This window comes from Puma concolor, chromosome B1, assembly GCF_028749965.1.
Source record: "Puma concolor isolate L17-30 chromosome B1, mPumCon1.1.hap2, whole genome shotgun sequence".
Taxonomy (NCBI): Eukaryota; Metazoa; Chordata; class Mammalia; order Carnivora; family Felidae; genus Puma; species Puma concolor.
The window spans coordinates 142879291-142903230 of NC_141670.1; the positions used below are offsets into that span (position 1 = coordinate 142879291).

Here is a 23940-nt window from a genome sequence, read left to right on the forward strand (position 1 = left end):
TAAGCAACAGTTGCTATACAGAGCATCAAAGGAAGGCATAATAATTACACCCATTTGGTTGTGAGTAGGGTTTCATAGAAAAATAAAGACTGCAAGAAAGTAACTATATATGTAAATGTATCCTGCAAGATACATTTCAATAGTGGGGAGCCAGGTGTCTGCATTCTAGGCAATGTAACAACATAAGGTAACAAACAGGAATGAAAAAGCAAGAGCAAAGTGTAGAAAATATCAAGTGTATGTGCAGTAACACACACCTAGGTTACAGCCAGAGATTAAGACTAGAGGGGAGTTGGGGTCACACTGCAGACGGCCTCCAATCCCATGGTAACAAGTTTCTATTTCACGTGTATTTACATGGTTAGGCAAATGATCAGAAGTCCATTTCAGGAAGAAAAACTGAAAGGAATACAAGAGCTGATTTGGGAGTCAAGAGCCTACAAGGGGAAGAACAGTCTGCATGAGAAAACGTAATTCTCTGAGAAGGATTAAGGACCCAAACTAGAATTGACAGCACTGGAAACAAAAAGTAACAGACTCATCACACATCTCATGGGTAAGCTTTCTATCCAATAAAGAACTCAGAGCAAGCACTGTCATAACCCTTCCTTACACATTTTTCCAAATAAAAACCTGAAAAACATGAAAATTTCTTCACTTTCAGATGCCCTCCAAAATACACAGGTTATGAGTCACCTGAAGAACACAAACTATTAAAATAACAAAAGAACCAATTAAGGTGGCATATCCTCTGAAACTAAATAGTACTCTGAAATGCCACATGATTGAGTGACTGTCCCCTTATCTCAAGGTGTACTACAAAAGGCAACTTCCTAGAAAAGAATTTTTCACAATGATTAAGAAATAATGGTATACTGTGGGATAAAATTACTAATCTATACTGAAGCTTGTCAAAGAACTCAAATGCATGATTATCACACACAATCCTGTCATTATGGTCTCAATCTTAGAATTGTTCATCTATATCCCTCCTTTCCGATGCTCCTCTTTTATCAGAGGAGCAATAAGGATCAGTTACATAGAATCAGAGAATGCTAAAATGGAAAAAGATGTTACAGATTCATTTTCATCCACTTCATTTTTTTTCTTGAGGAAACAGAGGTCACAGTCTCACAATGCAAATTAGTGGCGTAACTGGGAATATCAGCTGGCCCAACTCCCAGCTTTGCCTGTTTTTAATAGTTGCCTCCAAGAAGACACCAATTCAAAGATTTAACGAAATGTTAAAATAGGCAAACTAGTAGCAACAACTGTTTCAAATTTTAAAATAATATTCACTGCGGGGCACCTGGCTGGCTCAGTTAAGGGTCAAACTTCAGCTCAGGTCAAGATCTCAGGGTTTGTGAGTTGGAGCCCCCACATCAGGCTCTGTGCTGACAGCTCAGAGCCTGGAGCCTGCTTCAGATTCTGTGTCTCCCTCCCTCTGCCCCTGCCCCGCTCAACTCTGTATATCTCTCTCACACAAAAATAAAAAGTAAAGACATTTGAAAATTTTAAAAAATAAAACTAATATTCACTGCAAAATGCCTCTCTAAAGGCTACATCCCAAACTATGCCCTTAAACTTTACTGGAATTCTACAAGACTAGGATAAACCAAAAATTCCATAAGAAAGCATATCTGTAAAAAGCCTAACAACCACTCTCCTTCAAAGAGACGCAAATTGTTAGCAGAAATGTGCTGACTGATCTCATTTGTAAAGATGATACACACGGACAAGAGAATCTCCAAATTAACTAAATGCCCAACTATTTAAAACAGCTCAGTCATTAACCACTCAACTTCCCAACTCAAGTTTCCTAAAAATAGTAGGCTTGTGGGTAGACAAATTGTTCACCAGATGGATGGAGGTATGATAAAAGCAAGGAATAAACAGTCTCAACTCTGTGATGAAACCTTTCTGTAGCTTTGAAATTGCCACTCAAGACTCCTAATTTCAGAATTCCAAGTCAAGCCTTTAATCATTTTGATAGCTACCATATAGATTCTAATAAATGTTTATGTTCTACTTCAAGTTTTGCCCAAAAAGGAGGAAAAGAAAGGATGAAAGAGAACCAAGAGAATCTACAGGATGAGTAAAGAACACTAAAGAAGGTCCAAAATCAATCTAAGGACAAACAATAATTCCACCTTCTAGTTATGTTCCTTAATATAAACAACATCAAGTACCTTTTGTATTTTTCCCCTCCTGAAGACCCCATAATGGAAAAATGCCAACAAACATTAATTTATTTCTATTATTTTTTAAATAATCAAAGACAACCTTTCCAAACTGCTCAGCATGAGCAAGTCAATATTAACCACACAAAGCTGATGACAGCTGAAAGCAAAGAAATTTGATGTCGGTGCAATTTAGAACCATTTTTGGAGATAACATATAATTTCCACTATACTGGTTTCAAAAAATTGAAAATTGGGAATTGCTTTAGTGTATCTTGCCCTTGAATAAAACTGCCACCTCTAGAGAAAACATAGCAATTAAAATTGTAACCAAAGAGCTATCCCTATGATAACATAATTTGAAAGAGAAGCATGTGTTAGTAATGCTACAAATCACTTTCATTTCATTGTCGAAGCATACGCTGCTATTCTATATAACTGATTGAAACTTAAAAACTGTACGTGGCTAAATGCTATAAAATAATTATCTCATTAAAATAATTCAAATTTTTTACAAACATAAATGTGATACTCAATTCAGGATAAATTTAATACCTAAACTACAAGCAAGTTACTATAATTCCAAAAGCAGATTTTACTGAAAGCTTATAACCAAATCTGAACCTAAAAGTGGCCTACATTTATTGAAAGATTTGGCATGTATGGTTAGGTACTGTCACACATTATCGTGTTAATATCACACTTTACCTTTTAATCTCCATAACAAATATTAACTCCATGTTATAAAAAAGGAAGCAATGCTTCCTTGAGAGTTTAATTCAACAACAACAACAAAAACAAAATTGCTGGACAAAATACTGAAGATACAGAGATAAATAAGATCCTGCCCTCAAAAAGCTCACTGTCAAAATCAATGATACAATATAAAACAATTTCATTGAGTGCCTGGGTGGCTCAGTTAAGTGTCTGACTTAGGCTCAAGTCATGATCTCACGGATTCATGAGTTCAAGCCTCACTCAGGCTCCATGCTGACAGCTCAGAGCCTGCTTAGGATTCTCTCTCTCCCCCTCTCTCTGCCCCTCCACCACTCGTGCTCACTCTCTCTCAACAATAATAAACATTTTAAAAAATAAGTAAAATTTTTAAAAATTTCATAATTGCATGTAACAATACTTTTCTTTTTTAAACTTAGCCACCTTTGCTAAATAAAGAAAAATATGTCAACAGTGAAAAATAACTATAAAGGGCCATCCAACTGTTCTTTCTTTGTTGTTTCAAGGAAGCTAACAGAAATGACACTTTGCCTTAAACTTTGTCTTCAAGTTTGTCTTCACCTGTAGGGAACTGTTGGATCACTGTATTGTACACTTGAAACTAATATAACACTATATGTTAACTATATTGGAATTAAAATTTTTAAAAATAAATCTCACATTTAAAAGAAAAAAGGTACATCTTATGCCACTATGATGTTGACTCCTTCTGTTTCTAGCTTTTGACTGATGAATAAAGCTGCTGTGAACATGCATGTGCAGGTTTCAAAACAAAACAAAACAAAACAAAGTCTTCTTTCACCAATGGAGAAAATTCAGGGTCCCCTGACCTAAGCAGAAGACCTTTGATGGGACAAGAAATAAAGAGCCCTTCACTGGTGCTTCTCAATTTGTAAATAGGTCTTAAATTCTATTGAAGAACTCCATCTGGATTCATTACAAAAAAAAAAAAAAAAGCCAAAAAATCATTTCCTTTGAAAAGAATTTGAAGGTCCATGATATGACACAGCAATCTGTGTGATTCAAAAAGCAATTAATAGTACTTCTAGCCTCAAGAATTTTACTATCTGCTAGGGGAAATGAGACAGGAACAATAACCACCTTAGTGTTTCCACGTGCTTCCATAATTGTATCTCAAAACAAAAGATTAAATGTGAAGAGGGAGGGGAAAAAAGCAAATAAATAGCTACAAATGTCCTCAGGAAGAAGGCAGTGATCATAACTAGCAGTCAGACAACTAGGATTACACAGGCAAAGGTAGTGATAGGCAAGATACCAGATTCAGTCACAGAACAGGGAATGGAGCATACTGTAGCTGGAGCAAAGAGTATTATCAGGAAATAGCCTGATTTTGAGCCCCACGCGTTGGGTGTAGACATTACTTAAAAATAAAATCTTAAAAAAAAAAAAAAAAGCTAAGCATGAAGAACTGTGAGTGCCTGGCCAAACAACATGATCAAGATGACTCTCAAATTGTCCACTCCCTCCTCTTCAAGGCATCAGATTCTCCTGGTATTCTTCATAACTCTCTGGCAGCTCCTTTTTTTACTCTAAATCAGGGGTTCTCAAGGTGTGGTTTCTGGACCAGCAGCATCAGCATCAGTGAGCCAGTTGTTAGAAATGAAAATTATGGGCCTTACCCAGACATATGAAATCAAACCTTGGAGGTCAGGCTCAGCAATCTGTGGTTTACCAAGGCCTCCAAATGATTCTGATGAGACCAATGTTCTACCAGAGTCTTTTAGTGAGCCTTCTCCTTCTGTACTCTCTCCCTACATTATCCTGTCCCAGGGCTTTAAATAACAGCCAAATGCTCACTTATCAAAAATACCTATCTCAGGGAAGCTGGGTGGCTCAGTAGGTTGAGCATCTGACTCTTGATTTCAGCTCAGATCATGATCTCACGGTTGGTGAGTTTCAGCCCTGCATTGGGCTCTGTGCTGGGCGTGTGGAGCCTGCTTGAGATTCTCTCTCTCTGCCCCTCCATCCCTTCTCTCTCGTGCTCTGTCTCTCAAAAATGAATAAACTTAAAAAAAAAAAACTATCACTAAGCCCAGACACCTCTGCTGAGTACCAGACCATATACTCAGGATCCCACTTGACATTTATTTCCTCCGAGACATCCCAACTAAATATGTCTGGAACTCCTGGGTATCTTCCTAACCTTTTCCCCCTAAAAAAACAAACAAACAAACAAACAAACCTGTTCCTTCTCTACTCTCCCAGAAACAAATGGTACCTCCAATCCAAGAGCTGCATAAGCAAGTCATTTTTTTAAGTTCCTATAATACCCTCCCCCCAATCCAAACCATCACCAGGTATTCCCATTTAAGCACTGTAACGTTTGTCTCCATCCCCACTGCCACCATCTTAACCATCTAATCTGTATACTTCTCAACCAGTCTCTATGTAATAATCACCATGATCTTGTGAAAATACAAATCAGAGCATACCACTGCCCTAATTTGAAATTTCAATAGCTTCCCACTGCATTTTTAGATAAAATCTAAAATCCTAAAGTCCTGGATCCTGGTCACCTTTACAACATCATCTTGGGTCCTTCCACCATCTGACTGAATCATTATACTCTGCAGCTCTGGGCATGTTTCAGTTCCTAAAACTCTTACCCACATATAGACCTCTTTCTTCATACTCCACATTACCCCCACCTTCACACCTCTGCCTTTACCTAACTTTTCTTATACTTCAGATTTCTGGTAAAATACCAAAAAAGGTCTTCCTTGACCCTCCAATATAAACTGAATTATTCTCTCACAAAAACCCTGTGCTTTCTTCTCATGACAATTATCAAAATTAACTACATTAACTTAATGATTTCTTAATATTTATCTTCTATACTAGACTGTAAATTCCATAAGGACAAAGAAATACGTTTTGTTCTCCACTGTATAAACAGTGCCTACTACAGAGCCTGACACATAAAAGGCATTTAATAGTTATGGAGTAGTAACAGTTGTCAATATTTTTATTAAATCTTCCCCTTGTGCTCTCTCTGTCCTCTCTTAGAAACTTCAACCTACAAGTTACTGGGCAGCCACAGATAATTCCTGCAAATGAATTATCATGCTTAAATCCATCATTTTCAGACTGATTTATATTGCAAAATCGATGTATTTTACCACCTTCCTGTAAAATTAACAGTAAGAATCAGTTAACACTTAGCCTAAATTAACTCACCCTAATCTAAGCAATTATCTAAGAGAGCTACTGAGCTCCTTCTACAGAATTCTGTAGTAAATTCCTGGCCTCCAATTACCTGTACTGACTGTACCAACAACCCCCATCCCCATGACAGAAAGTTGTACCCATGCAATCATATTCAAAATACCACTCGTACCCCGCCCCCATAACCTCACAATTAGATTATCTCAACAAATTATGGATAGTGTCCCAGCCTCCAGGTTCCCCATTTCTTTAAGGACTTTGTACCAAACACGTTTAGAAAAAGAAGTCCCCTACTTGAGAACCAACTTCTTCCTGTTACCAATCAACATTAAATCCTCTGACGAGCACTGAAGGCCTATGTAGGCATGTGACCAAAGAGCCAGTCCTACGTTTTAATAAAAACTTAAAAGACGATATTGAATTATATACAGTCAATATAATTGAATTATATGTGCCTGACAATTTGACACTGTTTCAAGCTAAAATTAACATATGGCTCTACCTCATTTCTAGAGGCAAAGGCTGCATTTGGTTAGCAGGTACTCCTGAAACTAAACAGTTTTTGGAAAAAAAAAAAAAACATGAAAATGCTCCACTATGATGATATTAGTCCTCTAAACTCTGAGCAGGAATTAAAAAGGTGCAAGGTGTCAGCATTTTCAAACATACATATACTTAGGTAGAGAGTATGATACAAAGTATATTTCAGAGAAGAAACTACTCCAACAGTTCAGTTACACCATATAAATATACCTCCAATTATTTTTAATTAAATATATAATATATAAATATACACATATATGTATAATAAACATATACATACACATGTAGTTGATTCTCATTATTTGGGAATTCCATATTTATAAATTCATGTAGTTGCTAAAATTTATCTGTATCCCAAAATCTATACAATGGCATTTTCATGATCATTTGCGGAGATGAGCACAGCAGTGACAATTTTGAGAAGGCCAGGTGGAGTCAACGTGAAGTTCTGCCTTGTTTATAAACAAGAGCACTTTTTGAGGTCTGTTTAGTGCCATGTTTTTCTCATTTTTGTGCTTTTTATTGGTGATTTCATAGTTTAAAATGGCCCCAAGCATAATGGCAAAGTGTCGTCTTGTGCTCCAAAATTCAAGAAGGTTGTGATGTCCCTTACAAAGAAAATACGCATTTTAGATAAGCTTCATTTTAGACATGCATTACAGTGCTGTTAGCCATGAGTTCAGTTGTAATGAGTCAACAATATATATTATATAAAGTCTTTAAACAGAAACACACATAAAACAAGGGTATATATTGACTGGTTGACAAAGATGTTGTGAACAGAGGCCTGCAGTATCTATGCCTGTATTTCCCAAGGGCAATGGTTGAGTATTCACTAATGCACTACCCAGTGACTTTACAAAAAATACCTACTGTAAATAATAAGAATCAAATATATAAATATGTATTACTTAGAAAGAGAGAAGGAGGGGGAATATAAGACAGAATACGAGACAGAGAGAAAGAATACCAGATTTATTAAAGACTCACACACACTGCAGAGGTCAATGTGAACAAGACGCCTATGTTTGCAGTAGCATGGCAAAAACACCTCAGAGCACAGCACCTACAGTCTTGGCCCTGTTTAAACAACATGGACCCAAAGCAAAAAAATGTAAAACCTATCACGTTTGTTTTTAGTTCTGTCTTTATTTCTACCCCTTTTCCCACTCAACAGTATACCTCTCCCCAATTAAGGTACTCCAAACTCTAACGCCTTTCCACAACCACTTGCCCTAATCTTACAGCCCAGCAAATCTATCTGTCAGTTATTGAATGATCATTCTTGAATGTGAACCAGACCTTGTGCTTAAAGATCTTGTCTAAATTGTCTAAATTATTTGGAAAGGAGACAGGGTATTAAGGATCTTACATAAGAAGAAACTGTCAGGATCAAAAAGTAAACTGAATATACGTAATTTCAGTTGTATGTGTGAACAGAAAAAAAAAAAAATAAACAGGGAAGAAAGCTTCCCCTCCCCTTCAGAGAAGACTAAATAAAAGTCTTAGTCCAGCAGCTGGTGTGTTAAGTGGGGGAGTCCCATCTTCCAAAAGGGATTCTTCAGCTCCTACTTTGTCCTAGCACTCAAGTATGAATTTTCCTAAGAAAAAAATGACAAAATTTACAGCAAAAGTTAGTGGAACACTCTAACAATAACATTAGTCCTTGAATTTGTGTGTGTGTGGGGGGGGGGGGGGGTTCAGTGAGCACTCCCCCTTTGAAATTATTCATTTTTATTTTCATTTTCCAAAATTACTTAATTCTTACTGAAAATGACTTGCTTAGGGTAATGATAGGATATGTTTAGAGCAGTGATAGAAGCCACAAATCCAAAGTCTAGTTTGATTTAACATCAATGTTTTCTTTCTACTAAATAAAAAGACTGATCTGGGATTTTGTGAAATAAAGTGAGTTTAATACCACTCAAGCCACACTTCAATTAGTTACTACAATTCACAGAAACAAGTACAGCATGTGAGTTAATAGCCATGTCTTCTTAAAACCCACAACTCAATCTAAGCCAACATTTGAAATCCATGTATAATAAGGAGCTAGGAAATTTTATAGCATAGTAAATCTGTCTATCAAAACCAATCACCATATATTCATTCTTTTGAGAAGCTAAGGATCCTTCTCCCACCTCTTTAAGGTTAGGCTAGGCTCATTACTAGGGGCAATGTCTTGCAAAACAATGACACTCATCCCCCAAATAATTCAAGATTTCTTTCTCTTTAAATATTTTATAGACAAAGCCTTCATATTTTTCTTTTGCACTAGTGTGCTACTGTTTATGGCATTTCAAAAAACCCTAAGTGGAATCTCAGTCTACAGTCTCCAAACCACATCAACGTCTGACTTTCAGAGAGCCATAACTACTCTTTAATTTCTTTTCTCTTAACCTTGAATTGTAAAAGGGCCATGTATCAACAAATAATTTCTCACGATTTTTTTAAAGTATTCATTTTGTAATATCCAGCAATTAAAAACTCAAAGATCAAATGAAGCATGCAATAAATAAGAGAAACTATTTTCTACAAGCCAATTACACAAGAAATTCAAAACTAAAGTGCAGGACCTTATTTTTTTAATGGAGTAAACTTTCTTGTAAGCGACTTGGAACCGTTGACATAGCCTGGTAAAGATAATGAAGGACCGAGCGCAAAACTTCACAACTGAAAGTTAACCTGCTTTCTGACCACCCTTTAAAGTACTATCAAAGAGACATATTGAAAGGGTATGAATAGTACCCTGATAAAGATACTAAAAAACAAGGACAAATGGACTTCAAGTTTACCTGCTCCCCCAAAGCAACCTACTAACTGAATTTGGGGCAAAGTATCACTCCAACACACGCACACACGCACCACATAGAAATAAATTGTCTTTCAACCGAAGACTGAGCAGAAGCAAACCCAGCTCCACACCAGGGGCTGCAGGGTCCTGTGCCCTGGGGCGCGGGTGGAGACTTGGAGATAGAGAGCAACGCACTACTCCCGCCCAAGCCTCGGCTGGCAGAACAGAGCCTCGATCCTGCACGATCTGACCCTCTAATGAGTCACTGGTCCAATCATGACACCACATCACTCACTAGGACGTTTTCTATTTATTTCCTCGCGTCAAGGAGGGCTGAAAATGACTTGAACTCGTAATGAGAGAACTGTACCCTGGTCAGAGCTGCCAGCAGCGAGAAAAGCCGGTTTCAGACCAAAAAGCCCGAGCTACTTTTTAAGAGCCCCTGCTGGCATAGCACAGGAGGCAGAACCGACAAGAGTAAACCAAGAGGGCGAGGAAAGAGGCGGGCGAGGACCGGGAGAAGCCACCGCCACACCCCAGCCCTCCCTCACCTGCCTGCCCGAGCCTCCCCAGGCGCCCCTACCTTCGGCCAGCGACTCCTCCAGGGTGACCTGGTAGCGGCCGACCGAGAACACCCGGACACCCACGGACGAGCTACCGGAGCTGGAGCCGGCCCCGACCCCGCCGGCCGCGCCACCCGCCGCTCCGCCGCCGCCGCCACCGCCCTCCGACTTGGGCATTCGAGAGAACTTCTTCATGGTCCCGCCGGCGCGCTGGAGGGCGCGGGGTTCGCGCAAGGGCGAGCGAGAGAGCGAGTCCTCGGCCCGGCGCGCGGCCGGTCGTCCGCGAGGGGTCGCCGCCCCTCGCCCGTCCGACCGTCCGTGCGCGCTGCGGCCCGCCGAGCCTCACATCCCGCGCTCCCCCAGCGCACTGCCCCTACCCCGCCGCCCGCTCCGCGGCTCCGCTGCAGCTGCCGGGCTCCCGCAGAGGGCGGTGGAGAGGGCGGGGACGGGGCGGGGCGCGAGGGGGCGGGGCCGAATGCGGGGGCGATGCCGCCGCCTCCGCGAGAACCCCGGGCTCCCAAGCAGCCTCGCTGAGCGTCGGGAGCGCGAGCCCGGGAGCGGGGCGCCAGGGAGGTAGGTGGGGAAGGGGGCGGGGCGGCCGGCCCCTCCGCCGAGTGGGCTGGACCTTTCCGGCCGCACACCCTCAAGACTGCAGCCAGCGGCGCCGCCGCGGGAGCTGGACCTACGCCGCTCGCCACTCGCGGCCGTTGGCGGTGCGGTGCAGCTGCCCACCGCTCTCTGAGGCCGGGCGCCCCGCGCAGGCGCGCTACCCGCGCCGCCGGAAGTGACGGTTCCGGCTTTTGTCACGTGGAGAGGGAAGGGGGGGAGGTGATTGTGGGGGTTGGGAACTTGGGCGAGGTCCGGGGCCTCCGGTCTGGGGGTCCCGGCCAGGAGGGTTCAGGTCAGGCCTGTGGGGCTCCAGCTTCGAGCTGGGGGTGGGGCGGGAACTGGAGTCCCGCGGTGGCGATGCAGCAGGGTCTGTGATCTCGGCTAAGAGTTGGTGTGTCGCTCTGGATACTTAAAAATGCCGCCAACAACTTTACCCCCGCTGAGGCACTTCTCGCTGCATTTCTAAGCCAGTTTTCCAGACCTCCCCTGAGAATCTTCTTCCGTTCGCCCACCCCCGAGCGTGGGAGGTGGGAGCAGCACGGAACTAGAGCGGATTCCAGTAACCCAACTTCTAAAGCCACCGTGTCACACTCTTAACAGGCGCCTGTGCTGGGAAGCGTTTTTGCGGTTTAAAAATTGCTTAGGAGTATTTTTTAAAATCTCGTGTGCTGTGCAACAGCCGTGTGAGATATTCGGAACAGGTATTAAGTGCATTTACAGACTGTTCATCACCTTTGGCCAAGAGAGCTTAACCGACTCGCCCAAGGTCACACAGCTGGGTAGTGGCACAGCCGGGACTACAAGGTCCATCCTTTGATACTTAGTTTCATACTTTAGGCCATTCTGAAAAAGTAGGTTGAAAAACGGCAGGTTTACGACTGTTTGGAAGCGTTGAGTTTCCTCCAACGCTCTTCTAACAAAGAGATTTGCCCACTTAAAACAAAACAAAAAGCTCATTGCGTCCATTTCATAAACTGCAGAAATCCCAATGCCTACAGAATGAGGCAGGCATTTGGGACATGTAAGAGAATGACAAATTACAGAGCATGTGTAAATAAAGCACCCAATTATCAGCTTTAGACTGCTTTCCACCACCCTGCCCTTGTGAATACAGGCCCACTGTGGCCAGGGGTTCCAATGAAGAGAAACCAGATATCTGGATTTTTTTTTCTAATATGGCATTTTCTAAATTTTTTAAATGTAGGCCAAATAAGCTGTGCCTGCAGGACTCTAGTATGCACCTTCTATGAAAGTCCATAAATGTGCTTCTAGCCCAACCTCTATTTCTTTATCCAACTTGTTAGTAGGATACAGGCAGATGTGCTTAGGCAAAAGACTTTGAGTTTAATAATCTTCCACTTTTCCTCCCCTCTGCTATTTGAAGAAAAGCTATTTCTGCCAATGCCAAAACTGTGCTCTGGATTTAGGCATCTTTGCTACATAACCCACTAAGCTAAAATTCTTCATCCAGAGACCTGACCTTTAAAGTACATTCCAGCTCAATGGAAGTCAGATTATATGTCAGATGATTGATGTGGTGTGACAATTGGGGATTTCCATCTAGAAATAAACTGAGCATTTTCCTTACTGTGGAGTTTCATTTCTACAACTTTCAACGATCTTTTTCAAGCAGTCTAATGGAGAAATTTTGTCGTTCCATACGACTCAAAACTGGTATCAGCCTAACATACAAAGTTTGGGCTTAATGCAACCACACCTAATCGCAATACAATAATAGTCTCCTATGATCACAGCAAATTTACCACAATTGCTGTGGCAAAGAAACTCACTTTTGTGTACCCACGTAACCTGACTTCTGATATGGAGTTTGATAATTAGTTTAAGGCATAGGACCCTCTCAAAAATTATGTGTAACACCAAGTAATGTATACTTAAATTTTCCACCAAGCATGTAATAAAATTTAAATATTCTCTGATCTTCACCGAGTGTTAGTTCCACAATATTCTATAACAAATATAAAAATTCTAAAACCAATAACAAACATATTATTAAGAATGCAAAAGTGTTATATTACTAATGACAAGAGTGCTGAACGTTTGCAAACACTTTTACCAGAAAAGATGTTAAAATTAACTATCACATTGTATCTTCCTACAACTTTGTGAACTGAGAATGAGTATTCTTGAACCAATTTGTAGGCAGAAATGAGACACTAATTCATTAAAAACTATTAAGAATTCTAGTCTTTAGTTTCGTACTCATTATTAAACCATGGTTGCAGATGAACATCCAATTTGGCTTCCTGCAGGAAAATAAAATCTCTAGGAGAAAATGTATGGATGATGTAGATTCTGTTCCTCTAAAATACTGTCATCGAGGTAACTTATAGTAAGTACACAAATACAGAATGGTTTAATAAAGGTAAAAAAACTACATTTCAGTTTTTTAATATATATATCAATATTTCAAATGTTTATAGCTTTACTGCTATAATAGTAGTTGGAAACTAGCCATATAATGGAAGACTTTTTTTTTTAATAGATTGCTTCAGTTTGCATAGTTTCATGTTACAATATTCTGATAAAAGTCAACAGATCATGGTAGCCAAATAAAGAATTCCAATATCCTTAAACAAGAAGGATTTTGACAATGGAGGAAGGAGGGATTATTGTTGTATTTTTGTCTTCTAGTGGAAAACTATAACCTTTCTTTTTGCTTTGACCCTCATCCACTTTACACCAAGGTGACTCTCAAAGTTGTATGGAGTGAGAAAAACTGACAAAGATCAAACAAAATGTGCTTATCCCAAAAGGTTTATTCCAGTGCCATTATAAGCTTTATAAGTCATCTCTTCCAGTGCCTGAGTAATTTCTTTTTCTCACAAGTCAATGTTTTCCTTTGGTGATATATCTTCTATTATTATTAGCCTCATTATGCGTACTGTTAGGAATAATTATTCTCCCTCCCTAACAATATTTATACCTGCATAAATACCCATATCTTTTCTTTCCAAAAGGGTAGCAGTCCTGAAATCCATTAGAGTATAAACCTGTTTCCATTATTTTAAAATGTGTTCTTTGATGTCACCAACATTTAAATCTTTTGTTAAAACTACTCGACATCATCACTATACCTTGTCATAATTTATATACATCTAAGAAAAATCAATATGATAGTGTAGTTTAAAATATCAAGCTGCTCACAAATATTCGTAACAGGAAAAATGACTTATTTGACGTGAAATACGTTTCTATGATAGAATTTCTCCTACAACTTGACCATGCTTTTTAAAAAGACTATAAGTGGGGCGCCTGGGTGGCGCAGTCGGTTAAGCGTCCGACTTCAGCCAGGTCACGATCTCGCGGTCCGTGAGTTCGAGCCCGGCGTCAGGCTCTGGGCTGATGGCTCAGAGCCTGGAGCCTGTTTCCGATTCTGTGTCTTCCTCTCTCTCTGCCCCTCCCCCGTTCATGCTCTGTCTCTCTCTGTCCCAAAAATAAATAAACGTTGAAAAAAAAAATTTTTTTTTAAAAATAAAATAAAAAATAAAAAGACTACAAGAGGTAGGCAACTTCACCACCAGAAAAGGCACTTTGATAGCCAACCCAGCTGAAGGTGGAGGTGGGAGGGGTAGGGAGAGGTTCCAATGGGTATAAGCACCTCAGGCTCATCTGTCATGGCAGGAATATCTTCCTGTCTAAAGAAGTATGTGTCCTAGTGGGATTACAGTCACACTCTTGGGTATATTCCTGCCTTCCCTCTTCTTGATACCTTTTGCATTTCCCTCCTTCGGCAGAACTCTACTACCCTGTTCCTACCCTGCTCCCAGTTCCATTTATACAAAACTTCGGTGGAACGTAAAATAAGAACTAGTTCTTATTGGACATTTGCAACATATCAGTGCATTACATGTATGAACTCAGTACAGAAGTGATGAGCTCTTAAGGTTGTACTTGTACCGTATGCTGCCTTCAAATCTCCACCCAGCAATATGGTTGATGTTATGATCTTAGAAACTGCTGGGGACAGAAACGTAGCTCTCCTGGTTTGGGAAGCAGGTGAGCAGTCCCCATGGGAAAATATTGAATTCTGTCCCTGAACTGAACTAATGCTAAATTTCTACACTTTCAGCACATTCAAATATACACAAGCAAAACTGTATTCAAGTTACTATAAAGGGACAGAGAAAGAAAGGATTAAAGCTAAATTCAGCTTTTGTTTCAGTCCTTATCAAAATGTACATCTTGTTTTACCCAGTCTTCTGCCAACTGTGGTAGAGACTATTTATTCATTGAATATGTACAATGTGTAAAAAAAAATGTATGAACCAATATATAACAAGAACTATACACTATGGTAAGAATCATGAAGTTTCAGAGCTAGAAGGGGATGTAATCAAATGCAGCATCTGAAAGAGAAACAAGAACATTTTTTGAGCACGTAGTATGTCTCAGGCAGTATGCTTAACCCTATATAAATGTTCTCTATGTATCCTCTAACACGGGAAGTGAATATTATTACTCCCAACTTGTGGTTTTCTCACTCCGGCCACCCTGAACCACCTTCATTTCTTGCTGATCTATTTCAGGCCCCAGTGCTCACTCCAGTTAGAATGTCTTGTTCTTTCTCACAACCACCTGACTTAATGGGTGACTCTGTGAAACTCTAGAACCACCTCCCCTGTAAAAGCTTTCCTGATCTCTGCCATTTGCCAGTTCCAGGTAGAATGGACTCATTTGTATCCCATACTACTCTTTGTAGATTTCCACAACTACACCCATCAACCTATTACAAGGGCTTCCTTAAGTGCTTGTCTCCCTCTACTGACATTAAGAGGCTTACGGGGAGGGACCATGTCACATTGTTTTCTTAAAATTTAGTGCCAAGCAATGTGCTTGACATATAGCGAGTATTGAATAAATGAATGAATAACTTAGCCTAGAATCTGGTAAGTGGTAGAGTTGGGGGCTTGAGACCGGGCTCAAATCTCAGATGTGTCTGAAAACCCAAGCTTCTTAGCTTTATCTACATTTAAGTTTTGGTCACTTTTAAAATAGGAAAAATACTGGGGCGCCTGGGTGGCTCAGGTTAAGCGTCCGACTTCGGCTCAAGTCATGATCTCACGATTCGTGAGTTCAAACCCCGCGTCAGGCTCTGTGCTGACAGCTCAGAGCCTGGAGCCTATTTCAGATTCTGTGTCTCCCTCTCTCTCTCTCTGACTCTCCCCCGTTCATGCTCTGTCTCTCTCTGTCTCAAAAATAAATAAACGCGGGGCGCCTGGGTGGCGCAGTCGGTTGAGCGTCCGACTTCAGCCAGGTCACGATCTCGCGGTCCGTGAGTTCGAGCCCCACGTCGGGCTCTGGGCTGATGGCTCAGAGCCTGGAGCCTGTTTCCGATTCTGTGTCTCCCTCTCTCTCTGCCCCTCCCCCGTTCATGCTCTGTCTCTCTCTGTCCCAAAAATAAATAAAAAACGTTGAGGGGCGCCTGGGTGGCGCAGTCGGTTAAGCGTCCGACTTCAGCCAGGTCACGATCTCGCGGTCCGTGAGTTCGAGCCCCGCGTCAGGCTCTGGGCTGATGGCTCAGAGCCTGGAGCCTGCTTCCGATTCTGTGTCTCCCTCTCTCTCTGCCCGTCCCCCGTTCATGCTCTGTCTCTCTCTGTCCCAAAAATAAATAAACGTTCTAAAAAAAAAAAAGAATTTCTCTTTCTAAAAAAAAAAAAAAAAAAAAAAAACGTTGAAAAAAAAATTTAAAAAAATAAATAAATAAATAAACGTTAAAAAAAATTAAAATAGGAAAAATACTGTTTTTTACTTTGTTTTTTGTTGGTTTTTTGTTTGTTTGTTTGTTTTGTTTTTTAAAGTGAGAGCTGGCAGATCAATGGAACAGAATAAAGAACCCAGAAATGGACCCACAAACGTATGACCAACTGATCTTTGACAAAGCAGGAAAGAATATCCAATGGAATAAAGACAGTCTCTTCAACAAATGGTGCTGGGAAAACTGGACAGCAACATGCAGAAAAATGAACTGGTACCACTTTCTTATACAATACACAAAAATAAACTCAAAATGGATGGGAGACCTAAATGTAAGACAGGAAGCCATCAAAATCCTTGAGGATAAATCCTCTTTGGCCTTGGCTGCAGCAACTTCTTACTCAACACATCTCCAGACGCAAGAGAAACAAGCAAAAATGAACTATTTGGACCTCATCAAAATAAAAAGCTTCTGCACAGTGAAGGAAACAATCAGCAAAACTAAAAGGCAACCGACAGGATGGGAGAATATATTTGCAAACAACATATCAGATAAAATGTTAGTATCCAAAATCTATAAAGAACTTGTCAAACTCAACACCCAAAAACTAAATAATCCAGTGAAGAAATGGGCAAAAGACATGAATAGACACTTCTCCAAAGAAGACATCCAGATGGCCAACTGACACATGAAAAAATGCTCAACTCACTCATCATCAGGGAAATACAAATCAAAACCACAATGAGATACCACCTCATACCTATCAGAATTACTAACATTAACAACTCAGGCAACAACAGATGTTGGTGAGAATGCGGACAAAGAGGATCTCTTTTGCACTACTGGTAGGAATGCAAATTGGTGAAGCCACTCTGGAAAGCAGTATGGAGGTTCCTCAAAACATTAAAAATAGAACTACCCTATGACCCAGCAATTGTACTACTAGGTATTTATCCAAGGGATACAGGTATGCTGTTTTGAAGGGGCACATGCACGCCAATATTTATAGCAGCCCTATCAACAATAACCAAAGTATGGAAAGAGCCCAAATGTCCATCAATGGATGAATGGATAAACAAGATGTGGTACATATATACAATGGAGTATTACTCGGCAATCAAAAGGAATGAAATCTTGCCATTTGCAACTACGTGGAAGGAGATAGAGGGTATTATGCTAAGCGAAGTTAGAGAAAGACAAATATCATATGACTTCACTCATATGAGGACTTTAAGATAAAAACAGATGAACATAAGGGAAGGGAAGCAGAAATAATATAAAAACAGGAAGGGGGACAAAACATGAGACTCTTAAATACAAAGAACAAAGGGTTACTGGAGGGGTTGTGGGAGGTGGGATGGGCTAAATGGGTAAGGGGCATTAAGGAATCTACTGAAATCATTGTTGCACTATATGCTAACTAACTTGGATGTAAATTTTAAAAAAATAAAGTGAGAGCTTGGGGGTGATGTGAACTATGAGTATTAAATAATACACAATACCAATCATTATGCTGGATACATAGAAATGTCAGTTCTCCTGCCTTATATCATCTTGTTCAAAGTTGTATTACATGTGACAGAGCTAGGATTCAAACTACCATGTTATCTTTTCATCACAGGTGCTTCCCAGATCAAATCTCGTGATTCTTATTTGGGGTGAGCTTCAGGCTTCTTAGCATTTATTAGTTATTTTATCTTTTTCTGTTTTGGAAGACTTTAAACTGCATTGTAGTAGAGGATAATGTAGGCAGAGTTGGGGCACTGAAAAGCTTCAGGAGAGTAGGAACCATGGCTTCTACATCTAAATGTGCCTGTCCCCTACTAAGTGCTTAATAAACATTGTGGAACTCAAGTGCATTGGTCAACTTAAACCTAGATGGTTTCTTGGACCTTCATGAACAGTCTTAAGGAAGAAATTCAGGTAGCTAAAAAACAAAACAGAGCAGGAAATGGGAAACTGGTCAGTGTATGGAACTATAAAAAAGGATATTCGATTCTAGAGTGGAAAACTTAAACAAAAGTGTGAAATCAGGACAGGACAAGCAAGAGTAACATCGTCTTGAAAACTGGGAGTAAATCTGAAAGCCAATCTTGAGGCTATAATGGAAGCCTCGTCCCCCACCACTCAAAACACACAAATCTGCTCTAAGAGACTGTTTTCTTTCCCACTGGTTGATTTATCTCACCCTTTTCCTTCTGTTCTTGCTGTTTCCCTGACCCCAAACAGTCTTTCCCTCTTCCTCATCTGCTTTAGACTTTTGCATCTCTCCCAGTTACAATTGACCAGAGACTAGGTGAACAAAGATAAATTTGACTGTACTACCGTTTAAAGGTAAGAGAGAAGTGACTATTACATATCTTCCCTCAGAAAAATCTCTATGAAGTGTGACTGGATATTATATGAAAGTGATTTCATCATTTGTTTTCGTCTTGGTGAAGATCAAACAACACTTTCATGCATATTTCAAGCTAAAATGAAAATTATATTTGTGTACCCACTTCTTAAATTATAAAATTTGCAAATTGATTTGTGTTGATCTTCTTCAATTATGTTGTTTGTATGTTGCTCTAAAAATAATATTCAAGGAAATCACTCTTAAAGTACAAGTATTCTTTTTTTTTTTTTTTTTTGACCTTTTAGTTTTTCAGACTTCAGCACTATACCTTGTTCCTGTTCTCTCTCTTATCTGCTGACAGCAGTGGGCCTACTTACGTGGACAGATTAAAAATACTTTTCCCATTTACCATGACAACACCCAGCTAATATTTACTGATAAACTGGTAGCAACTACAGCATCTACAAAATGTAGGAGGAATTCGTACCCTTGAGTAAAACTTTAATTCCGAAGTGAAAAAGATTATATAGCTAAAATAAATTTGTATATTATTAACATGTTAAGTCCCCATTTGTATCCGTTTTATAGACAAGCACATTTTTTATAAGCTCTAAAATTATACATTGTGTATAGTCAACTACACACTAAAATGTTCATTCTGTGTGGACAGACACCAGACTCAAATTTTACACATATATATACATAAACTTCTTTGGTCTTTGAAAATGTGTCTAACAATACATTTTAATCAAAATAATTATGAGAGATATTAATGCCAACATTTTGTACTGAAGAGGATTAACCAACTATAGATTTGGCCCACTTAAACTTTAAACTTTCTTGTAACTAGATGATCAAAACCTTGAAAATCAAGTCAAACAGCTAAATTGTCTCAAATCATTTCATATAACAATTTCTATTTTTGTTGAATTTATCACTTGTTTTGATAACATTTACACACAGCCTCAAAGACAAAGAGTAACTTTAGCAGCTTGTCTAGTCCTCTGTGAGCAATTAAATTAACTAGTCACTTATTGCAGGCTTATATACACATACACGAGCACACAATGTTGTACCAGTCACATAGGAAAATAGAAATAAGACATAAGATTCAATTTCTAAGCCAAACATTGAATCTAGTCAGTGCAGACATGTTTTCTCATGTTCATGATCATCCTATGCATTCTTTACAGTTGTTCTGCTTCAGACCAGCATGTTGTCTCTTCCATCACTGTTAACTTTCTCACCTATGACCCATTAACTTTCCTATAATAATCATAATGAATAATTTTGGTTTCTTTAATGATTATCCTCTACGGTAATTCCTTGCACATCAGGGATAAAATTTAGTTGAAATATATACTATGTGAGCATTTTGGATAAAAATAAGTACCTTTAAGAGGAACATCGGGATACCTGGCTGGCTCAGTTGGTACAGCATGTGACTCTGGATCTTGGGATCATGAGTTTGAGCCCCACATTAGGTGTAGAGATTACTTTGTATTTTTAAGTTCTATTTACTTAAGTAATCTCCACACTCAATGTGGGGCTTGAACTCATGACCCCAAGATCCAGAGTTATATGCCCTACCTACTGAGCCAGCCAGCTGTCCTGGGGGTAGAGCTTACTTTAAAATTTTTTTTTTAAAAAGAGAGAGAAGCATCTTTCAGTTTAATAAAAATATTAAAAAGAAAAACACATTCCCTTATTTAAAAGAGGTTTCTTTTAAATTCTTCATCAGGAGGGGTGCCTGGGTGGCTCAGTCAGTTAAGTGTCCGACTTCAGCTCAGGTCATGATCTCGCACTTCGTGAGTTTGAGCCCTGCACCATGCTCTGTGCTGACAGCTCAGAGCTTAGAGCCTGCCTCAGATTCTATGTCTCCCTCTCTCTCTGTCCCTCCCCCACTCACACTCTGCCTCTGTCTCTCTCTCTCAAAAAAAAAAATAAACATTAAAAACATTTTTTTAATTCTCCATCAGAAGAATATATCATTAGCAATTCCAGTAGAACATTCATTAATATTTCATGTTGTCACATCTCAACTCGAAAAAGCTACACTAATCACTAATTCAACTAATTCAATCTATCTGAATTACTAAGAATTTATAAAAATTTTCTAATTAGGCACTAACCAAATCTTTAAATTCTAAACCTGATTTTTAAAAAGAGGTAAAACATAAGAGGTACTTGTACTTTTGTTATATGATTATCTAGGGAAAGTCTTTTATTCATACCTACTGAGTAGGATACTTATAGAATGTGTAATCAAAATCAGCTTCATAACTATACTTTATTACATAGTGAGTGTTGTTTATAGTAGTACTTTCAAGACAGTATGTTATGTTTAAGAAATACAATTTCTTATATAAGTTCTACTGGTTCTTGTCATGTAAAGCCGTGTGTTTTGTGAAAGAAATTGAGAAGAATATAGCTAGATTATTTCTGTGTTTTTTATTAACAAGAAGAAAAATAAAGATTGACAATTTCACATAAGTCATATTTTCTCAGATGAAAGCATGATGTTATATAAAGACAATAGTGTTGGTTATTTTGCCAAAATTATAACGTCGAACATTTAATTTAGTAGGCTCTATATAGGGTCAATGCATAATGCTCTGAAGACAAATTTAAGATCTTGATGATGACACTAGTTTGCTTGATTTGTTGAGCATGTTAATATGTGGTGTTTCTACTAGGAATTCAGCAAGAGCATAAAATAATCCTTTCTCCAACAAAACATTACCATCTCTCTAGCGCAATGGATGTTAGCAGAAGGGAAGAAAGTAAGTGTGAACAGAGAATTGGCATCCAACATTTACATGTGTAATTTATATTTTTGAATCCTAATATTAAGACTACCTTTTATAAACAATCTGGGCCTCTGTCAATTTGTGTTCAATTTAGGCATCATTGTTCAACAAACACTTATTAAGCCAACCACTATGTGTGACTCTGCAAGGAATAGAGTGATTAATAAGCCACATTCTCTTTATTAAGGATTCAGAGTCTAATGAAAAGACAGATGTATTCATATGTAACACACAAGGAAGAATGCTAAGTGCTGTAATAAAGATACGAACTGCTAAAGGAACATGGTGGGAGAGATCTGTTTTAACTAAGGTAAGAAGGAAGGGCACCTGGCTGGATCAGTTAGATAGAGCATGAGACTTTTGATCTCAGGATTATAAATTCAAACCCCACATTGTAGAAATTACTTAAAAATAAAATCTTTAAAAAAAAAAACCTAAGGTATCAAGGAGGGCCTTTTAAAGGAGGTAGTATTTGAAATGATGGTGACGGTGACGATGGGTCCTGTAAGAGTGACTTAGTCTGCCCCATATCTCTCATCTCATTCCCCTTTAACATGTTCTGCTTTGTATTTTTTCTACAGTACTCACCTTGTAATTTATTTATTATACTTATTATTTATTTACCTAAAATGTGAGTATTCAGGCAAGGATCTTTGTTTGGTCTATTGATGTACTTTGGTGCTAGAATGTGCTGGCACATTGAAGGTGCCAAATAAATATATGTGGAATGAATTAATGAGGAAAAAATATATAAGTTCACCATGGAGGCAGAAAGTGCAAGGTATTTTTTCAAATGATTAGGGGGCCAATATGGCTGGTATGAAAGACATGTGTTGGCTGTATGATATAAATAGGAAGTGATAAAGTGGCTTAAGTATTTTTCCTTCCTTTTCCAATAAGTAATAAAACCAATTTCTCTGTCGCAGAATTTCTCATCTGAGAAACTGATGGTTGAACTGTAATAATATGCATTTTACAAATAATTGTCAAATAAATTAAATAACATGAAGCTCTAGTTCTGAACTCGTTGTCATTTTTAGCCATTTTAGTTTTATTTGCCTATATTTTACCTTTACTTGGGCTTTGCTGCCCTGAAATTATACTCTTTTGCTAAAGTTGCCTCTATGTCATTTCAGTTCATTGTTTTAAAACAACTGAATTCTATAAAATACATGTATCCCCTGTATCAAATGATGTTGAATGAATGTATCCAACATTTGCCAAAGTCAGACGCTATCTGAATGCAACATAATATGCAATGTCATGGTAAATACATGCTAATCTCAGCTGTCGCATCAACTAGCTTTTACTGTTCCAAATTGCATTAACTCATGGAAAAAAGTATTGTCTTAGGAATGGACCTATGCAGCTAGAATCACTAAAAATTCAATCCATGCTATGGTAGCAGGTTGGTGTCCATTTTGCAAATTCACCTTGTGAACAAATCCACATCCTTTCTATTCTTGTAATTCACAGGGTCACTTATTTACCCATCTGCTCATATTTTTCTTCCTGCTTATTTTTTGACATCAACATTTAGTAGTATCATGAACCATTTTGCTCAGTGTCTAGCTCACCCTTGTCCAGACTTTCTGAGATGTTCCAAATGCTCTGAATCCGTGCAGTCCTATATGGTAACCACTGGGAACATGTGGCTATTTTTAAGCATTCAAAATCTTGCTACTGCAACTTAATAACTGGATTTTTATTTTGTCTAATTTTAACTAATTTAAATTTAAATATTCCCATATGCCTAGTGACTGCTATATTGGACACCAGAGATCTAGATGTCATTGTTTCAGAAGATTCAATAATAACTATCTACTTATTTATTTGACGTATTTATGGAACAAAATATATTGTATGGGTTTCCATTTCCAAAAACATAAAGTAGAGATTTTTTTTCTGTTACTCTTTCCCTATTTCTCCCAGGACTTACAATATAAAACAAACTTGAAAAGACTGAAAAGTGGAGAGAAGGCAGACCAGCTAGGGACTTTGGGACCTGAAGGACAACATGGTTCTGAGTTCCCTGGGTTTTCTTTTTGCCTCATCTATTCAACATCTGTAGCTGAAAAAGCAAGCAACCCAGGATGCCAATGGACACAGACAAAAAAGCCTCAGCAAAAGCTTACTCTCTCAAACCAAAAGTCCTAGCAAGAAAAAATTCATTTCAAACATTAATTTCTTGCTTCCAAACTTCTCTACCTTTCTGTGGTACCAAACACCACAGAAAATACTGTAGTCCCTCCCCCACCCAGACTAGCGAAGGCTGAGTGAGGACCAAGACTTCCATCCTCACCAAGCTATAAGGAGGTGCCAATCCCCAAGGTGGTGTCAGAGAAGGCCAACTAGCGAACCAGGACTTTCATCCCCACTGGCCTGTAATGAGTCCCTCCGTAGTGTCAATGGAGATGACATGGGGGGTTTGGACTTCCATTTCCACCCAACCATAATAAGACACTC

At 39.0% G+C, this 23940-nt stretch overlaps 1 protein-coding gene across 3 annotated transcripts in view; it reads right to left on the minus strand.

Moving 5' to 3' along the window:
- BMP2K (BMP2 inducible kinase) overlaps nt 1-10735 on the minus strand; it is a 132520-nt gene extending 121785 nt beyond the window's left edge. For 2 of the 3 annotated variants that reach the window (XM_086704777.1, XM_086704778.1), the window contains exon 1: nt 10022-10735. In XM_086704777.1, the coding sequence (XP_086560903.1) occupies nt 10022-10196 (175 nt within the window). In that variant the 5' untranslated portion in view covers nt 10197-10735. The remainder of the gene's footprint in view (nt 1-10021) is intronic. The other variant, XM_025921524.2, reaches the window with a different exon arrangement.
- Nucleotides 10736-23940: the final 13205 nt, after the last annotated feature.